The sequence below is a fragment of the Lithobates pipiens genome, unplaced genomic scaffold (assembly GCF_037356315.1).
Source record: "Lithobates pipiens isolate NorthernLeopardFrog02 unplaced genomic scaffold, aLitPip1_a1.2 Scaffold_16, whole genome shotgun sequence".
Classification (NCBI taxonomy): domain Eukaryota; kingdom Metazoa; phylum Chordata; class Amphibia; order Anura; family Ranidae; genus Lithobates; species Lithobates pipiens.
In genome coordinates, this window is record NW_027507748.1 from 275745977 (window position 1) to 275761810 (window position 15834).

The 15834-nt window shown below is 41.2% G+C and overlaps 1 protein-coding gene across 5 annotated transcripts in view; it reads left to right on the forward strand.

Annotated features, from left to right (window-relative positions):
* ILRUN (inflammation and lipid regulator with UBA-like and NBR1-like domains) overlaps window positions 1-15146 on the forward strand; it is a 69141-nt gene extending 53995 nt beyond the window's left edge. For 3 of the 5 annotated variants that reach the window (XM_077481436.1, XM_077481439.1, XM_077481437.1), the window contains exon 5: window positions 11992-15146. Coding sequence is in view for 4 of the 5 variants with exons in the window: in XM_077481439.1 (XP_077337565.1) it covers window positions 11992-12027 (36 nt within the window). In the remaining variant the exon portion in view is untranslated. Of the gene's footprint in view, window positions 1-8623; window positions 8719-11991 lie in introns of all 5 variants that reach the window. The other 2 variants (XM_077481435.1, XM_077481438.1) reach the window with 1 other exon arrangement.
* The last annotated feature ends 688 nt before the right edge of the window (window positions 15147-15834 follow it).

Below are 15834 nucleotides of genomic sequence, written 5' to 3' on the forward strand. Positions count from 1 at the left end.
AAATGTAGTTTGAAAAAATTACATTGAAAAAATGTTCCTTTTTAAGAGGTATGGGTGGAAGTGACGTTTTGACGTAGCTTCCGCCCTCTTATGGTATAGAGATGGGTGGGAGCCATCTTGGCCTCACCCATCTCCATACCCAGCAGCAAGAAGGACCCGATCGCCTCCGTTAAGCGGCAGAGGGCACGGGAGGGGGGGTGGCACCTCTCCCGCTGCCGATAACGTCGATCTCGCGGCGAACTTGCTGCGGAGACCACAATTATCGTAAACATGACCGCCTCCTGTAAAGATGGATATCTCAGTTGTGGCAGCAGCTGCTGCCGTTACCGAGATATCCCTCTTCAAAGTGCTGACGTATATGTACAGGAGGCGGTCGGCAAGTGGTTAAAGGGTCCAACGTGCTCCCTTCATCAGGGCTTTGAAATTAAGGGAGTATGTTGGACCCTCGAATCCCGTTGAGTACTCTTTCAATTGTCCACCTGACCATTATTGGAATTAATTCCTATCTAGACTTTTTAGCAGTGGTGTGGCATTCAAATTTACATTTTTGGTACATTACACTACAAGCCGAGGAGATTGTGGAGATACTCTGGGGTGTAGACGCTGCCTGCCCAAGAGCCAGGTTACCTACATCAATACCTAAAGCTAAGCTAGCAATACCACTAACGACTCCAGCACTATTTTTTTTTTTTATATATATATATATATATATATATATATATATATATATATATATATATATATATATATATACGATTGCATGTAGACTGCCCTAGGTAACGCCCATGTGGAATGTTGACCCTCCACAATTACAAAAACAGGAACCTTGTGAATTTAAGGGGTGCGCCAGGGATGTCAGGGTGGAGGGGAAAGAGCAGCTTCTAATGCACACTGTGAGACATTCACTGCATGACCGCATATGCGCGAAAATACAAAAAAGTAAGGTCTGAAAAAGTAGACGCTCAAACAGGAGTATCGTGTGCAAGAGGTCTTAATCACTGGCAGATATATTTGTTTGTCCTATTAGTCATAGCATATTTAGTAGAAACTCTGTTTTGATTTGCCTGGTGTGCTTTCAGAAGCCCACACATACAGTAATTATCCCAACATTATCTCAATCATATACATTATAGGACACAGGCATTGATTCTTAAGCCTGGCACACACTAACCATTCTTTCATGTTCAACCCAGCGGGTAAACGAACAAAAACCCGGTCAGAGCTGCTGTACTAACATGTGGCAGGTGGCTGCTGGTTTTCCAGCGTGCTCATCCAACAGAAGGCAACCAAACGGCTTCTGTCGGGACTGACTGACAAACAAGCCGAGTGTTGAAAGTTTTTTTATTGGAACCGGCTGATATCTCCCAACATTCGGGCCGTGCGTGTATTCAGGGCTTTGGGCCATGGGTTATATGCCACTACCTCCAGGTGATTAGACAATGTCAAAACCTTTTGCTGTGACCAAGTGTATGCATATAACCCCACCCGCTCTGTGAGGTTTCAATCTTTTGCTGGTGTCTTGGGTGATGAAAAAAATATTCTCCTACAGGAGAAGTGGTTCATTTTTTTTTCACCAGATTTCCTTTCCTCCTTCAACTAACACTTCTATCAAGATCTGACTGCTTATTGCCTTTTTGACTCTCTAACTGGTCCCAATTTTGCTTACCCTCAGTGTATACTCTGGGGCCCGTACCTGGGCTCAGTGGAAACAGAACCAGCTTGGCAATGTTTGCTTTGACCCTGGATCCAGGATTAGACACTTCTTGGCACTTGATACGATGAGTGTAGTTAGCCACAGGGTGTTGTCTAGGTCTGAGATCCTGGCTCCATCCTATGGCTCCCACATTCATAGCTTTTCCCTTGTTTTGGAGCAAGGTCTTACACTGACACCACTCAAACCCCCTGAATCTAGCTCCCTCATAAACACGCAACATGTGGCCTGTTTGACTAAGGCCCCTTTCACACTGGGGCGCTTTGCAGGCATTGCAGCGCCACTGCTGTGTCTCCAGTGTGAAAGCCCTGAGGGCTTTCACACTGGAGCGGTGCGCTGGTAGGACGTTAAAAAGTTCCTGCCAGCAGCATCTTTAGAGCGCTCCTACCCATTGAAATCAGTGGGGCAGCGCAGCTATACCACCGGCAAATCGCTGCTGTGGCGGCGATTTGCGCCGGTTTTAACCCTTTTTCATCCACTAGCGGGGGTTAAATCACCCCACTAGTGGCCGAATACCGCCACTAAAACGACAGTAAAGTGGAGCTAAAAATGGCGCTGTTTTGACGCCGCTCCCACCCCAGTGTGAAAGGGGCCTATGATCAATTTAAAAGGCCATCTCCGCTTCTGGAAAGGGCAGGGTCCATCAGTTGTAAACGGTATTCTGCTTCTCCTCCCCTTATTTATGCATTAGAACTAAATTGCCTGGCTCACTTTCATTTGGTGAAGGCAAGGGGGTGCTGAAATTTTGGCAAAAGCTGCTGAAAATTTTTCACCACCAAAATTGTGAAACATTAATCCTTCAGCCTTGGATTTGGTGGATAGATTAAAGCAGTGCATACTAGTCTCTGGCCAGATACACCTAGTTCGGCACAGCATCTAGATATTCAGTTGGGCACAAAAAGGAAGGCAATATCTAGAAAGCCTTGCCCTATTCTTGATCAAGTTAATTGGGTTATATACGATTGGTCAAACACTAAGGTTATTCACTCCTCCTAACAGGTTTGCTGCTGTTTACCCTATGGCAGTGTCTCTCAACTCCAGTCCTCAAGGCACACCAACAGGTCATGTTTTCAGCATTTTCATTATTTTGCACAGGTGATTTGATCAGTTTCACTGCCTTAGTAATTACCACAGCCATTTCATCTGAGGGCAATCCTGAAAACATGACCTGTTGGGGCGCCTTGAGAACTGGAGTTGAGAAACGCTGCCCTATGGAAAAGAAATTCAGAAATAGACTGTTTCCACTCTTGCACTAAATATTAAATCTACTGTTCCTATTGGGGGTATTCCCTCCTTCAAGAAATCATTTGATAGGCCTTTGTCACACCTGTCAGTTGTCCAGACTATGGCGAACTGGACTGGAGAACTTAACGATGAAAGCAGTATTAAACCCAAGCAAACATTTATTATTTTTCAGTTCACCAATTAAATGTGATGGCTGCATTTTTATTTTTTTTGGCTTTATTTTCCCTTCTAGTTTAATTTGATGATCCAGCTAGTAAGTCATTTTTTCTTTCTAGAACAATTAATCTTGGAGATGTTGCAGTTAGAGGGATGAGACAAACCATTTACCACCAACGTAAACCTTTATCCCAAATGGAAAAAAATGTTGCTGTAACTGCTTATAAAGTGTTATCTGGAGTTTGGCTTTAAAATCTGCTAGTACGTTTTACACTCTACCCAGACTGACAATGCTGCTGTCAAAAGGTGCCCCCTGTGCTCCTTCATTAAGAGTGGGGGCACTCTAATACAGGGGATGTGTTACTTGCCAGATCACCAGGTGAAAACAAAAACTAAAAACGGAGTATTGATGCGACAACCACATCTAATGATTGGTAAGCTGCGATATATTACATTTGCCTTTGGGTTTAATACCGCTTGAACGTTCTCCTCTTCTTTCTGCAAGACTACAGCTCTTGGCTTGGCCCTACAGTTTTGTTTATATGCAATGGAGAATGTTATTTGTCAAATCTCCAAAACGTTTCTTCCTTTCTGTGCATATGCACAGAACTTCATGGCTTTAGAGCTTGATCTGCTCACCCTGCTTGGGGAAAGGGTGCCTTATGCACATTCCTTTTGAAGGTCATCTCCACTTTGGAAAGTCCCTTGAGGAATACATTAAGGTCTTTACAGAGGGAAGGGGGTTCCTTTTCCACTATCCACAAATGCAGCTCTTTATGGACTTGCCCTATGTGTACTATCTGTTGACCCCACTCCAAGTGTAATATGCTGCAGATCCATCATGAGACTCTTCCCTTTTAAGCCTACTGGACCTGTTCAGAAACCTTCACAATGAAGCTTTTTTCCCCCACTCATGGAGGTGGGGGGGGATGTCTACTGACGTTTGCTCCACTTTAGAGCAGAGATATCCTGGACCATTTATTTAATTCTGTCCTTTTGAGATGTACACAAAGTCTCTTGCTGTCCACTCTGTTCTTTACTACCTGTTCCTATTTGCTGCTTTACAAAAAGCAGACTGATTCCCTACACCTCCTTGCATCTTCACAGTTATAAGGGGTTGTCATCTCCTTCAGCTTTTAGGCTGGGTTCACACTAGTGCGAATTGGATGACAGTTTCCCCGCTTCAAATTTGCATGATAAGAGATTGTGACCGGCTCTCTATGGAGCCGGTTCATACATCTTTGTTGTGGGTGCAGAGCAAACGGCACAGGGGTCCTGTGTGTTTTTGGCTCCGTTTCAGGTCCAAAGTCAGACAACAATTTGTGCCCAATTTGTCCCTGAAACGGAGAACAGGGACTGCTGATGGCCACATCCGTTTTAAGTGTGAACCCAGACTCAGGGAGGATTACAAGGACCTTCCAGTTCTTGCACAGGACCCCTTGTCCATTTTACTGACACGTCCCATGATGGCTGTGCACCATCTGTCCTAATTACTGCAGTAGCTAAACTTCTGTCGGGTCTCCTGTAGACCCTCCATTTATATCTCCCGTATGGGCAGCACAGTGGTGTAGTGATTAGAACTCTCGCCTAGCAGTAAGAAGGGTCGCAGGTTCGAATCCCAACCACGACACTACCTGCCTGGAGTTCGCATGTTCTCCCTGGGCCTGCATTGCGTTTCCTCCGGGTACTCCGGTTTCCTCCCACACTCCAAAGACATGCAGGTAGGTTAATTGACTTCTGTCCAAAAATGCCCTTAGTATATGAATGCGCACCTTGGATTGTGGGCTCCTTGAGGGTAGGGACTGATGTGAGTGTGCAATGTAAAGGGATAGGGACAATTGTAGACACTCACTCAGGTTGGACTGGATGGACTGGTGTCTTTATTTAACCTTACTAACTATGAAACTATGACAGTTTTTCTAACAATAATAGCAGACACAGCATGATGGGTTTATATACCCTACATCAGCGTAAAACATTGCTGAAAAACATCACCACAATATAAAATGTAATATATGCAATGGCATTGCGGCTTGTCATTTTTTTTTTTATTTTTTAAATACTTCAACCCCCGATCACACTGATCATGACATTAAAATTGTGCAAAATTTCAAAGTAGCATTTCACTATTACTTGGAAGACATCTGTGCGACTTCATGCACAGATGTCTATGCAAGTCGCACCTGAACTTGAAAAAAGTAGTGCAGGAACTACATTGAAAATCCAATGTGGCCAATAGGGTGAAACTGTCAAATCGCATTACAAGTTGTTATAAAGATGTCCTATATCACATTAGCTAAATCTGTGTCTGTGGTATGTTTAAACCTCAAACCCCCCCCCCCCCCCCCCAAACAGTGTCCAAAGCTTATAAATCATCTTTTTACATTTAAAATACTGCCACTGTATACCTTTTTGGATGATCTGTATACCACAGGCACATGTTAAACTGCACAGTTTCTTTCTCCAGTGCTGAGAGATCAGGAAGGAGGAGATTTCCACTACAGCCTGTATATATGCCCACATGTGTGATGTCTATCTATATTGATCCTGCATTCCTCTTGGGCTCCTGCCCTTACCTTGTTACTATCTGGGGTACCTTTTTTTTTTAACAAAGTGACTATCTGGGGTACCTTAGTCTAATCCCGACATCTTTCACAATCTCATTTAATTACATCTTCTTTTTTTTTTTTTTGTCTGGTCACATGTTCAGGAACCTCCTTTTATTTGCATGCCTGGGTTGCTCCTCCGTGATAAATTCTTTCAGGTTCTGCTGGTGGACTCTCGAGGCAGCCTATGTCCTGTTTTCTCCACTCAGTCACTAGGAGCTTTCACCACTGACTATATGTATGTCGGTACTTTGACGTAGAATACCGGGGTTATGGCAGCAGATAGCTGCCATAACCCTGGTATAGTCTTAGATGGCGGACGGTCCTCTTTCTGATCAAAGATAAAAGTGGTCTTCGCGGCAAGTTCGCTTTTATGGGGGGTGGGAGAGGGGCCCTCCTGCTCTCTCCGGCCCTCTCCGCGGCATTCCAGAGCCCTCGGTAGCGGTGGATCGGGTCCTCTCCACTCTGAGACATCTGAGCTTTTTGACCCCATATCTCACATTTAAGAGGTCCTATCATGCTTATTTTCTATTACAAGGGATGTGCACATCCCTTGTAATAGAAATTAAAGTGACTCACAATTTTTTTTTTTTTTTTTTTTTAAAAGGACGATGTAAATTGCATTTTAATTTTTTTTTAAAGTAAAAAAAAAATAAAATAAAAATTGAAAGCCCCCCAACCCCCCCCCCCCCCCCCCCCCCCCCCCCGTGCGGAAGAGCTTGTGCGCAGAAGCAAAAGCATATGTAAGTCGCGCCCGCATATGAAAACGGTGTTCAAACCACACATGGGAGGTATCGCCGCGATCATTAGAGCGAGAGCAATAATTCTAGCAAAAGACCTACGCTATGACTCAAAACTGGTAACCGGTAAACAATTCTGAACATCATCTATGGAGATTTTGTAATGGTCAGTTTGTCACCATTCCACGAGTGGGTGCAATTTTGAAGCCTGACATGTTGGGTATCAATGTGTGTATTTGTAATATATATTATACGGGTTGAAGTGTAGAGGAGAACCGCACACAGCTTTCAATCTAGTGCCAGTAAACCAGTCCTCTCACCAACCTTGTGTATATATAAGAGTAAAGTTTCAAAGGTTGCTGCACTTAAAAATGTGTTGCTTTATTCAATCAAATCTTTGGAAATCTTTTGTTACTGACATTGATTGGATAGAAACTGAGAATGATTAACCATATTGATTCCATGTGTGAGGATGCTTGTGAAACACATATAAAGTAGATGACTGTGGTGAAAACCTTCAGATGTGTTCTGACTGATCTAAGGAAGGGTGCAAACAAATTAGCCTGAAATGTAATCTTTGTCTGAACAAATGATTGTATTATTTTTTTCACACAGATAGAGCTTTCTTTTGGTGGTTATTTGCTGCTGGGTTTTACATTTTTTGCTAAATAAAACAAAAAAAAGATCATTTAAAAAAAAAAAAAAAAAAAAAAAAAAAAAGCAAAACTGTTTCATAGTTACATTTTTTTGAAAACCGCAAATTTTTCTCCATTGATGGGCACTGATAAGGCGGCACTGGTAGGTGACACTGACAGGTGGCACTAATCTGAGACACTGATGGGCATTGATTGGCAGCACTGCTGGGCATTGATGGGTGGCAGTGTGGGCACTGGTAGGTAGCACAGTGGGCACTGGCAGCTGACACTGGTCAGCGCATAAAATGCAGCCGTGGCTTTCTGTGTGAGGGACCGATGTCCCTTTTGACAGAAGCCAGTGATCAGCTTTTATTTTTTTTTTTACAGATTATCAAGCTGCTGTCTACATTGGCTGACAGCTGATCACATGGTAAGGGGCCGGGATTGACCCCTTACTGTGATCAGCCGAGTCTCGTAGACCTTGTGATCACAGAGCATTGCCGCAGGGATGCACAGACAGCGCTTGCTCTGGAGGACATCCTTGGACGCCCTCCCGGCAATTAGGGCCTGCGCTGTAGCCGTCTTTCAGCTATTGCGCAGGCAACAAGTAGTTAAAACAAGTAAATATACCTCCTTAGCTATATACTTTTGACAGCAGCGTAAGGATTAAAAATAGTTGATGTTGGTTGAGAGGGTTTAGTTGTCCAATTCTCCTGCAGGTGGCAGTATAATCCACAGTTTATGAACATAAAATACTGTGGACATCAATGCACTCCAAGAAAGTGATTTCTTTTATTTTTTTCATTAAATTTCAATGTAGAAAAGCCAACAGGAACAAAACGGCAACATAATGCAGAGAAAGAGAATGCAAACCAAAGAAAACTTAATGCTAACATTTGTATAGCAAATAGTCTGCCTTATGTTACTTTCCTTCCTACTGACTTTTTCATATATTTATTTTTCGCAGGTTGATTCAACTGTGCTTTATTTTGAGCCAAACACTGATGGTCAAATGCATCAATGACCTTAAAGCAGTATTAAACCCAAAACCAAAAATGTAATATGTTGTAGCTCATCAGTCATTAGGTGTGGTGGCTGCATTTGTTTTATTTTTTTGGCTTTTTCCCCCTCTGTTCTCAAGGGGTGAACTGGCCAGTAACGCACCTCCTGTATTAGTGCCCCCACTCTGAATGAAGGAGCAATAGACACTTGTTAAATGTGCTAGCAGATCTAAGTACACTAACAAACTGAAGCCAAACTCCAGCTAACACTTTATAAGCAGTTACAGCAATCTTTTCTTTTCCTTTTTGGGATAAAAGTTTTGCATAAATAACCTAAAGCTGACCACTGTAAGCACCCCTGTCAGTGTTAAAGTGGAACTAAAGTGTAAGCAGGCAGGACATTCAATATCTCTTCTGCAATAAAATCCACCTACTTGCTTGCTTGCTTGCTCTCAGCATTCTCTGGCATGTAAATCGAACTGTCTAGTCTCAATTCCTGTGTGCTGGGATAACTGGCTCCTGTGCGTAGGTACGATTGACGTCATCCCACGCCGAGCAAATGAAGACAGCCGAAGACCAGCACACAGAAGTATATGGCGAGGGACGGGAACCATTGTAGGGAAAGTAAGTAAAGCTCAATTTTTAGTTGAAAAACAACACTTACTGGCCGGATCACCAGGTGAAAATAAAAAAAGCACCCAGCACATCTAAGAACTGGGAAGCAGCATTATAAAAAAAGATTGCTTTTGGGTTTTCATACCACTTTAATTTGACCCCTTTTCTGCCCAGCCCCAGCACTGCTTTAGTAGGGTCTTTTTTCCCCCGGGGTGGGAATGATCAGCTGATCATGTAACTACTGTGATTGTGTTGGGGGCACACAGCGCACTGTCAGCACAGAAAGCTCTGAACGGATACATAAACGATTTTGTGCAACATGTGGTTGCCCACCCTCTTTGCTATTGCATATATGTGTTATGCGGGCGACAACAGGATATCCAAAAATAAAATGCACTGTCAAAAACCGTTATTGATTGATGTGAATGTGTGCACCTTTCTTGCTTCTGTGGAAAAATAAATCTATGGGAGAAATGTGTACCATGTCACTGAACTATCCTAAGAATGAATGTCACCTTTCTGTCATAATATTCCTGTGGATTTGTAACTTAAAGTAAAAAACTCTAAAAATTGAACTTCTTTCCCCCTCGATACCCCCTCTCCTTCCTTCTTTTTTTTTTTTTTTGTTTGTTTTGTTACATTTTGTAGTTCTTCGCTCTGGTCGCTATTCTAGCCGCTAGCCATAATTATTGTGTTCATGGTGTAATCATTAACATGGTGTTTATGGTGTAATCAAGCGTTTTTCTTTTCTGCAACCCGTGGTTGCCGGAAAGAAAACTGCTGTCTATGGCCGGCTTAAAGGTTTGAGTCTCTCTGAATTCATGCACATTGAGTCACAATCAGAAAGTCTGTACTTACCCAAGACATGAATCCTTTCGCATGGGGGACAGAGTGAAATCAAAAGAGGGGGAAAACACTGTGCTCCCTATGCAAATGACAAAAATTGTGATATAACACAAAACAGCAGCTAACATACAAACAAACTAAGTCTAAATAACAAATGATAACAAACAATGTAGCGCTATAATGTCAAAAAATTTTAACCAAAAACATCAAAACTGGATATAAGTCACCCAATAGTTTGGTAGTGAAATCAAACTTGAAAATCCAGCACACATATCACATGTTGTGCTGTCTAGTGAAAAATACAAAAATGTGCTAAAGTGAACTAAACTGTGACTAATCAAAGTTGATCATCGTGTGAACCAGGAAGTGCTAGTAATCCGCACATTGTTTATTAGCACAGCCCCCTCAGATGTGTCAATCACATGCCAATAAGTGCCCAGCAGTGTCCCCATAATAAGACAGCCAGTGCCCAGCAGTAACACCTGTCGGTAACACATCACTACCTAATCATCAGTGCTGCCTATCAGTGTCACCTGTCAGTTTATGAGAACATTTTTTAAATGTTATTTTATTTATTTTTTTAAACATGTTTTCTAGTTTGTTTAGCAAAAAATAAACCCAGAGGTGATCAAATACCACCAAAAGAAAGCTCTATTTGTGGGAAGAAAATGATAAAAATTTTGTTTGGGTATAGTGTTGCATGACAGCGCAATTGTCATTCAAAGTGCGACAGTGCTGAAAGCTGAAAATTGTCCTAGGCTGGAAGGGGTGAAAGTGCATGGTATTAAAGTGGTTAAACAGCCTAGATCAGTGGTCCTCAACCCTGTCCTCAGGGGCCACTAACAGGCCAGGTTTTACATATTACCCTGGGTAGATGCAGACTAGAATACTGCAATCACTGAGCAACAAATGATATCACCTGTGATGTATTTCTGTTATGTTGCAAACCTGGCCTGTTAGTGGGCCCTGAGGACAAGGTTGATGACCACTGGCCTAGGTGACTCAGAGGTATGACCTTTCAGGGCAGACTTGCCATCTTTTAACTCAGAAGACACAACACACATTATCATAAACATAAACACAGCACACCTTTACACAATAGCAGGTGCCCCTAGTAGCAGACAGTCTCCTTACATTGTACAGAGGCCAATGTGATCCGCTCTTTCAATTTACACGTATAGTTCAGAATCAAATAAACCAGGAATAGTTTTTGTATATTTCCTTGGAGATATTGTAGATAAATATTGCTGTTTCATTTTAAGTAATCCAAGCCACATTCTTAATGTCCATTATTTTCTTGGTCAAAGTATTTTGAAAGCCCAAGCTATGGACGGTTTTGGGTACCATATATTTTTTTTTTGCTATTTTGAGGGTTGATATTTGTGACTCATCCTCCTTTTTTTTTTTTTTTTTCTTCTTTTACCTAACATTGGGGATAATAATAATTTTATTATACAGGATTTATATTGCGCCAAAAATGTGTGTACACTAAAATGTATTTGTGTTTACATTTGTACGAAGATACAGATTTGACAAACGGGATCAGTTGGCAACTACCACCATTTTATTCTACAGGGTGTCTGCTTTTTCAAAATGTGTTTGTGGTTTAAATGCATTTTCATGTAAAAAAAACAAACAAACTGTATATTTCCATTTTAGTATGTGCATGCAAAAGGCCTCTGGCCGGCAGGGTTAAGACATCTCAATTAAGGATGAGCTCCGGCGTGTTCGCAGAGCCCACCAGGAAGCCCTGCGCTAATCACAGCTAGAGAGACATTTCCTGATCTCTGCAGCCGCGCATCGGGACAATGTCTCACTGCCTGTGATCAGCACAGTGCCAACTTCCTGGCGGGCTCTGCTTGTGGGCTGTGTGAACATGCCGGAGCTCATCCTTACTCTCAATCTAAGCAAATCACTTGTGTGAAACTTCAGACCTGAGGAGGTCAAATTCAGACACATTTCTAAAAACACTTGAATATATTACAAGCTTCTTGGTGCTTCAGGTGTTTTGTTTAGCCAATAGAAAGCACTAGGGGGAGGAGGGGTGGAGGAGATTAGGGGTCAAAGCAGAAAATGTGCTGTAAAACACTTGTGGCACATTTTAATGCGTTCCCATTAAAGAAGCTCATATACTTTCTTGAGCGACGGGCATTTTTCTGCAAGCGACTGAACGCTCTGATGTGAACAGGGGCCATTGAAATGAATGGGATTTGCCTCGTTGCGCATTCTAGAGCTTCAAGCAGAAAATTGCTCAGGTGTGAATAGGGCCTTAGGGACTGCCTTTTTTTTTATTTTTCTATGGCATAGCTTTTAAAAAAACAAAAAACTTTTCAATAGCTTGTATATTGTCACATCAAAAATGTATTGATGCAGACTTGCATACTTACTGTAAAATTTTCTTAACGTATGTTCTTATAAATCTTTCTTCTCTTTCAGAGTATGCATGGGCCTTATCCCTTTGGAGAATCCTAAAAGCAGCTTTATTCTTGTCCCATGCCTTGTGTCCTTTTCCCACTCCATGAAATAGGACATCTTCTGCAAGTTACCTACTGAAGATCACTTGGGGAATAATGGTGTTGGTGACCCTGATGATTATACTCCGGGTGCTGCCTTTCTTGCTCCTTTTTTAAGAGATGTTTCCCTTTTTTTTCTTTTTTTTTTTTTCCTCTTTTCTTTCTCACAACCTTTGCACGCCAGCTAAGAATAGACAGCAAGAACATGGATACAAATGTTAATATGTAGATTTTTTGTGTTTTTTCACTTAAAAGCCATGGTTTCCAATTTGATATCAAGCTGCAAATAGTTTCATGTTTAAAAACCTGAACCACAATCTTGTGTGATTTTTTTCGAATGCAGCCTAAAAACCAAATTTAGATAAAAAGTTGCTAAAATGTTGTTTCTCTTTAATTGCTAGAGTGCTTGGTTTAGTTTCTGATTACTTTTTAAATCACTGGCAGCAGTTTTGCAGAAGTAAATGTTATCGGAGTTTTTTCCTTTTTGTAGGGGGAGGTTGCAAAGATGTATTCTGCTTATGCTTTGTTAAAAAGAGAAAAAAAAATACTCATAATGTTTAGTAGATTTCCAGCGTACAAATGGTGTTCCATGATACTATAGGTAAGGTTCTGGCCCAAGCTTTTTGTTTTCTGGAGGAGTTGCTTGTGAATAATAGTTAGGTTTATACGTGTTCAATCAAGGCAAGGCATATCTGCTAACCTGCTTAAATAGGCTATACCATTTTAGGGAGAGTTTTGTTTTTCTTGTCTTAATATTCAAAGCAACTAGAGTAGGTGTTATCATTCTAAAGCATTCGAGTGATATGAAAGAAAGAAGTAAAAGGCAACAGCACAAGATAAAGAATCCTGGTATAAATGGCTGCATGCGCCTACATACAGATAATAAACATATACTGCTGAAAGTATATGTTGTAGTTGATTAGAAAATATTTAAAACTGCTTATTAATTGGTAATTAGGAATGAACAAAAAAAAACACATGAATTCCATCATTCCTACTTTCTTCCGTGTACAGTGTAATTGTTATATGTCATAGCTAATGGGGAGGTGGGGGGGGGGGGGGGGTTACAGTAATTACTCTAGGAAGATGGCAGTGCCATGGCTAATTCGGCTGCCGATTTGGAATTGATGTTTTAAATGCTTACAATTATGAATTCTTTGGAAGGAGGTTGAATAAGTTAACTTTCACTGATAAGTTTGTATACTTTCTGCTGCATGCGTTCATTGTATTTACCTATGTATACAGAGGTTTCTTTTCTGTTGCTTGATGGTGGCAGCTGCTTTGACTATTCGGTGTAGAAAATTGGAGCGCCCCCTTCTGCACTTTCTTCAACTTATTGGGGCTCAGGAAGGGCAACGTCAGATAATACAGGTTAAACCCGGGCAATTAGGGGTGCCATTGCAGCTAGTGATTGAAGATTAGTATCTTGCTCCTGTTTTTTGAGTAGGCTGTGGGAGAGACAACTCCTTCATTCGTTTAAAGTGTATGTAAACCATACCCCTTTTTCGTCAAAATATTCCACTAAAATTGTTATAGCAGTTCGATAAGTGTAAAAAATACCTGTTACTTTTGCCAGGATTCTTCTGAGCTGATCTCTTCCTGTGCTCGCTGCCTGCACATAAAGAGGGGTTATGGAGAGGAAGAGGAGGCGTAGATGAGAAGTCTGCATTGTTTGTAATCCATCAGAAATGGAGAAATCACAGCTGACACCACATGTTTAAGAAATGAGTGTGGCCTCTTATACTAAAATACCAAGATAGGAATAATAGGAACTTGTACCATCATCCAGGAATCAAATGACATAGACATTGGCTCCCAATTTCTATATCATATGTCTAAGAATACAGTGCTGTGTTACGTCAAAGAGGAAGGAAGGAGCATACTATATTTGTGACACCAACAGTTATTCATCTATACGTAAAGGAAAAAAAGATGGAATTGTTTATCTATTCCCGAGATGCACTAAATATGTGTTTTTATTTGCCTTGACATAGGCTTTGACACAGAAGGATCAGAAGCTGGTGGGCAGTCTTAAATTAAGTTGGTCTTGTTTAAATGTATCTTATAGTTCTAAACATCATAGATTATGAATGATGACTCTGTAATTAAAGTGACATTTTTAATTCAAGTACGATAAATCCCAAAATATTACACTACGTATTTGTAGGTTGTGTAGGTTCGGGCTGTCAGATGTTCTTTGCTCACTAAGGGCAGTTTTATAAAAGTTGGAGGAACGTGTTTTCAGTATTGATCTTAGCAGCCAGCCAGATATCTGTTTGATTTTATTTGCTGCAGAATGACAGTAGCAATCTGTCGTTTAACTTTCTTCCAGTTTTTATAGATCTGTGGCAGTTTTTTTTTTTGTTTGTTTTTTGTCAACACGCACTTTTCCAAATTGTTAATGGTTTAAACAATTACACAACGCACCAATTTTTCCCAAGTTTTTCAACCTCTGTTTAGTGACATTTTCATGTTTCTATGATGAGAAACACTTGGCACATTGCCATTGATGTATGCTTTTAAAATGCCATTTGTTTCTGGTAATACTAGCACATTTCTGTAGCTGCTGTTAAAACCAAGACTGAGTTTTCTAAAACTAGTTCAAAATTTCCCACTGCATGTTTTGTGTCTTCTCTTGTAAACAAGTAGGCTAGTTATCAATGTATGGATCAAGAACACATGCTTTTTGTACTGTTGAGGAGCTTGGCAACCAACATTTTGGTAATCATACTGAAGGTATTATTGTAGAAACATGCTTTCCAGCCCTGCCTCCTAAAAGGAAAATATATAAATATATATAAAAATAGATATAATTTTGGGATAAAAAGCTCCTTGTTTCATGTATTTTTTTATGGTGTGAGCGTTCAGTAGGTAGGGTGTGTGCTCAGGGTCAGACATGCATGAGATGAGTGTGCAGAGTGTTTGGGTTTTTTTTTTTTTTTTTGGTCGGGTGGGGGGTTGGAAGGGACTGGGATGAAGTGCTTGGAAAACTGAAAAATATGATAAAATGTTAAAAATGAGGATTTTTTTCCTTATTGTTTAAAGAATATTTCTATCAATAAATTAACATGGAATAAAGTTGTCTCATGTCTTGTATTTCCGCATTGCAGATATTTACACATGCTGTGCAAATGTTTCTGCTTAGGTAAACAATATTTGCATTCATGACACATGCTGAGCTGTTCTAAAAGGAATATGTCAATATATGATTGGGGGGTGGGACCTCTCTGATGGAGAGCATTGTAAATGTGCAAGGAAGCTTTCCTACTGAACTTAAGAAAATTTGATTTTCTAAATGCAGGAGAAGAGTTATCTGGGAAGTGTAAACAACATTTGCTTCCTAGATCACTTTCCTGTGTTCTATCGAAGTGCCCCCCATTGAATAGGGTCCACGCATGCACAGGATGGAGCTGCACTTCAGCTGATTTGCCAATCAGCTGGAGTGACGCGACCAGGGCGCAAGTGCACATCGTAGGAGACATCTGTTGATGGGAGATGCCATTTCGGCCACAATTAAAACCTGTACAAACAGCAGGTGGAGACCGTAGTTCTAACACTGTGCCTGGCTGTTGCGGGGCTGCTTTATAGTACTGATGGTCTAGTTATGTCTGTGTTGCAGGGTGGGTTTGCTGTGTTGAATGAGCAGTTTTGCCTGTGTGATAAGGCGGGTTGCAACACAGACAAAACCAACTCTTCAACACAGCCACTAGCTGCCCTACAGCAGCAGCGATGCACAATCTGAGAACTACAGTCTCCCCCACTGTTT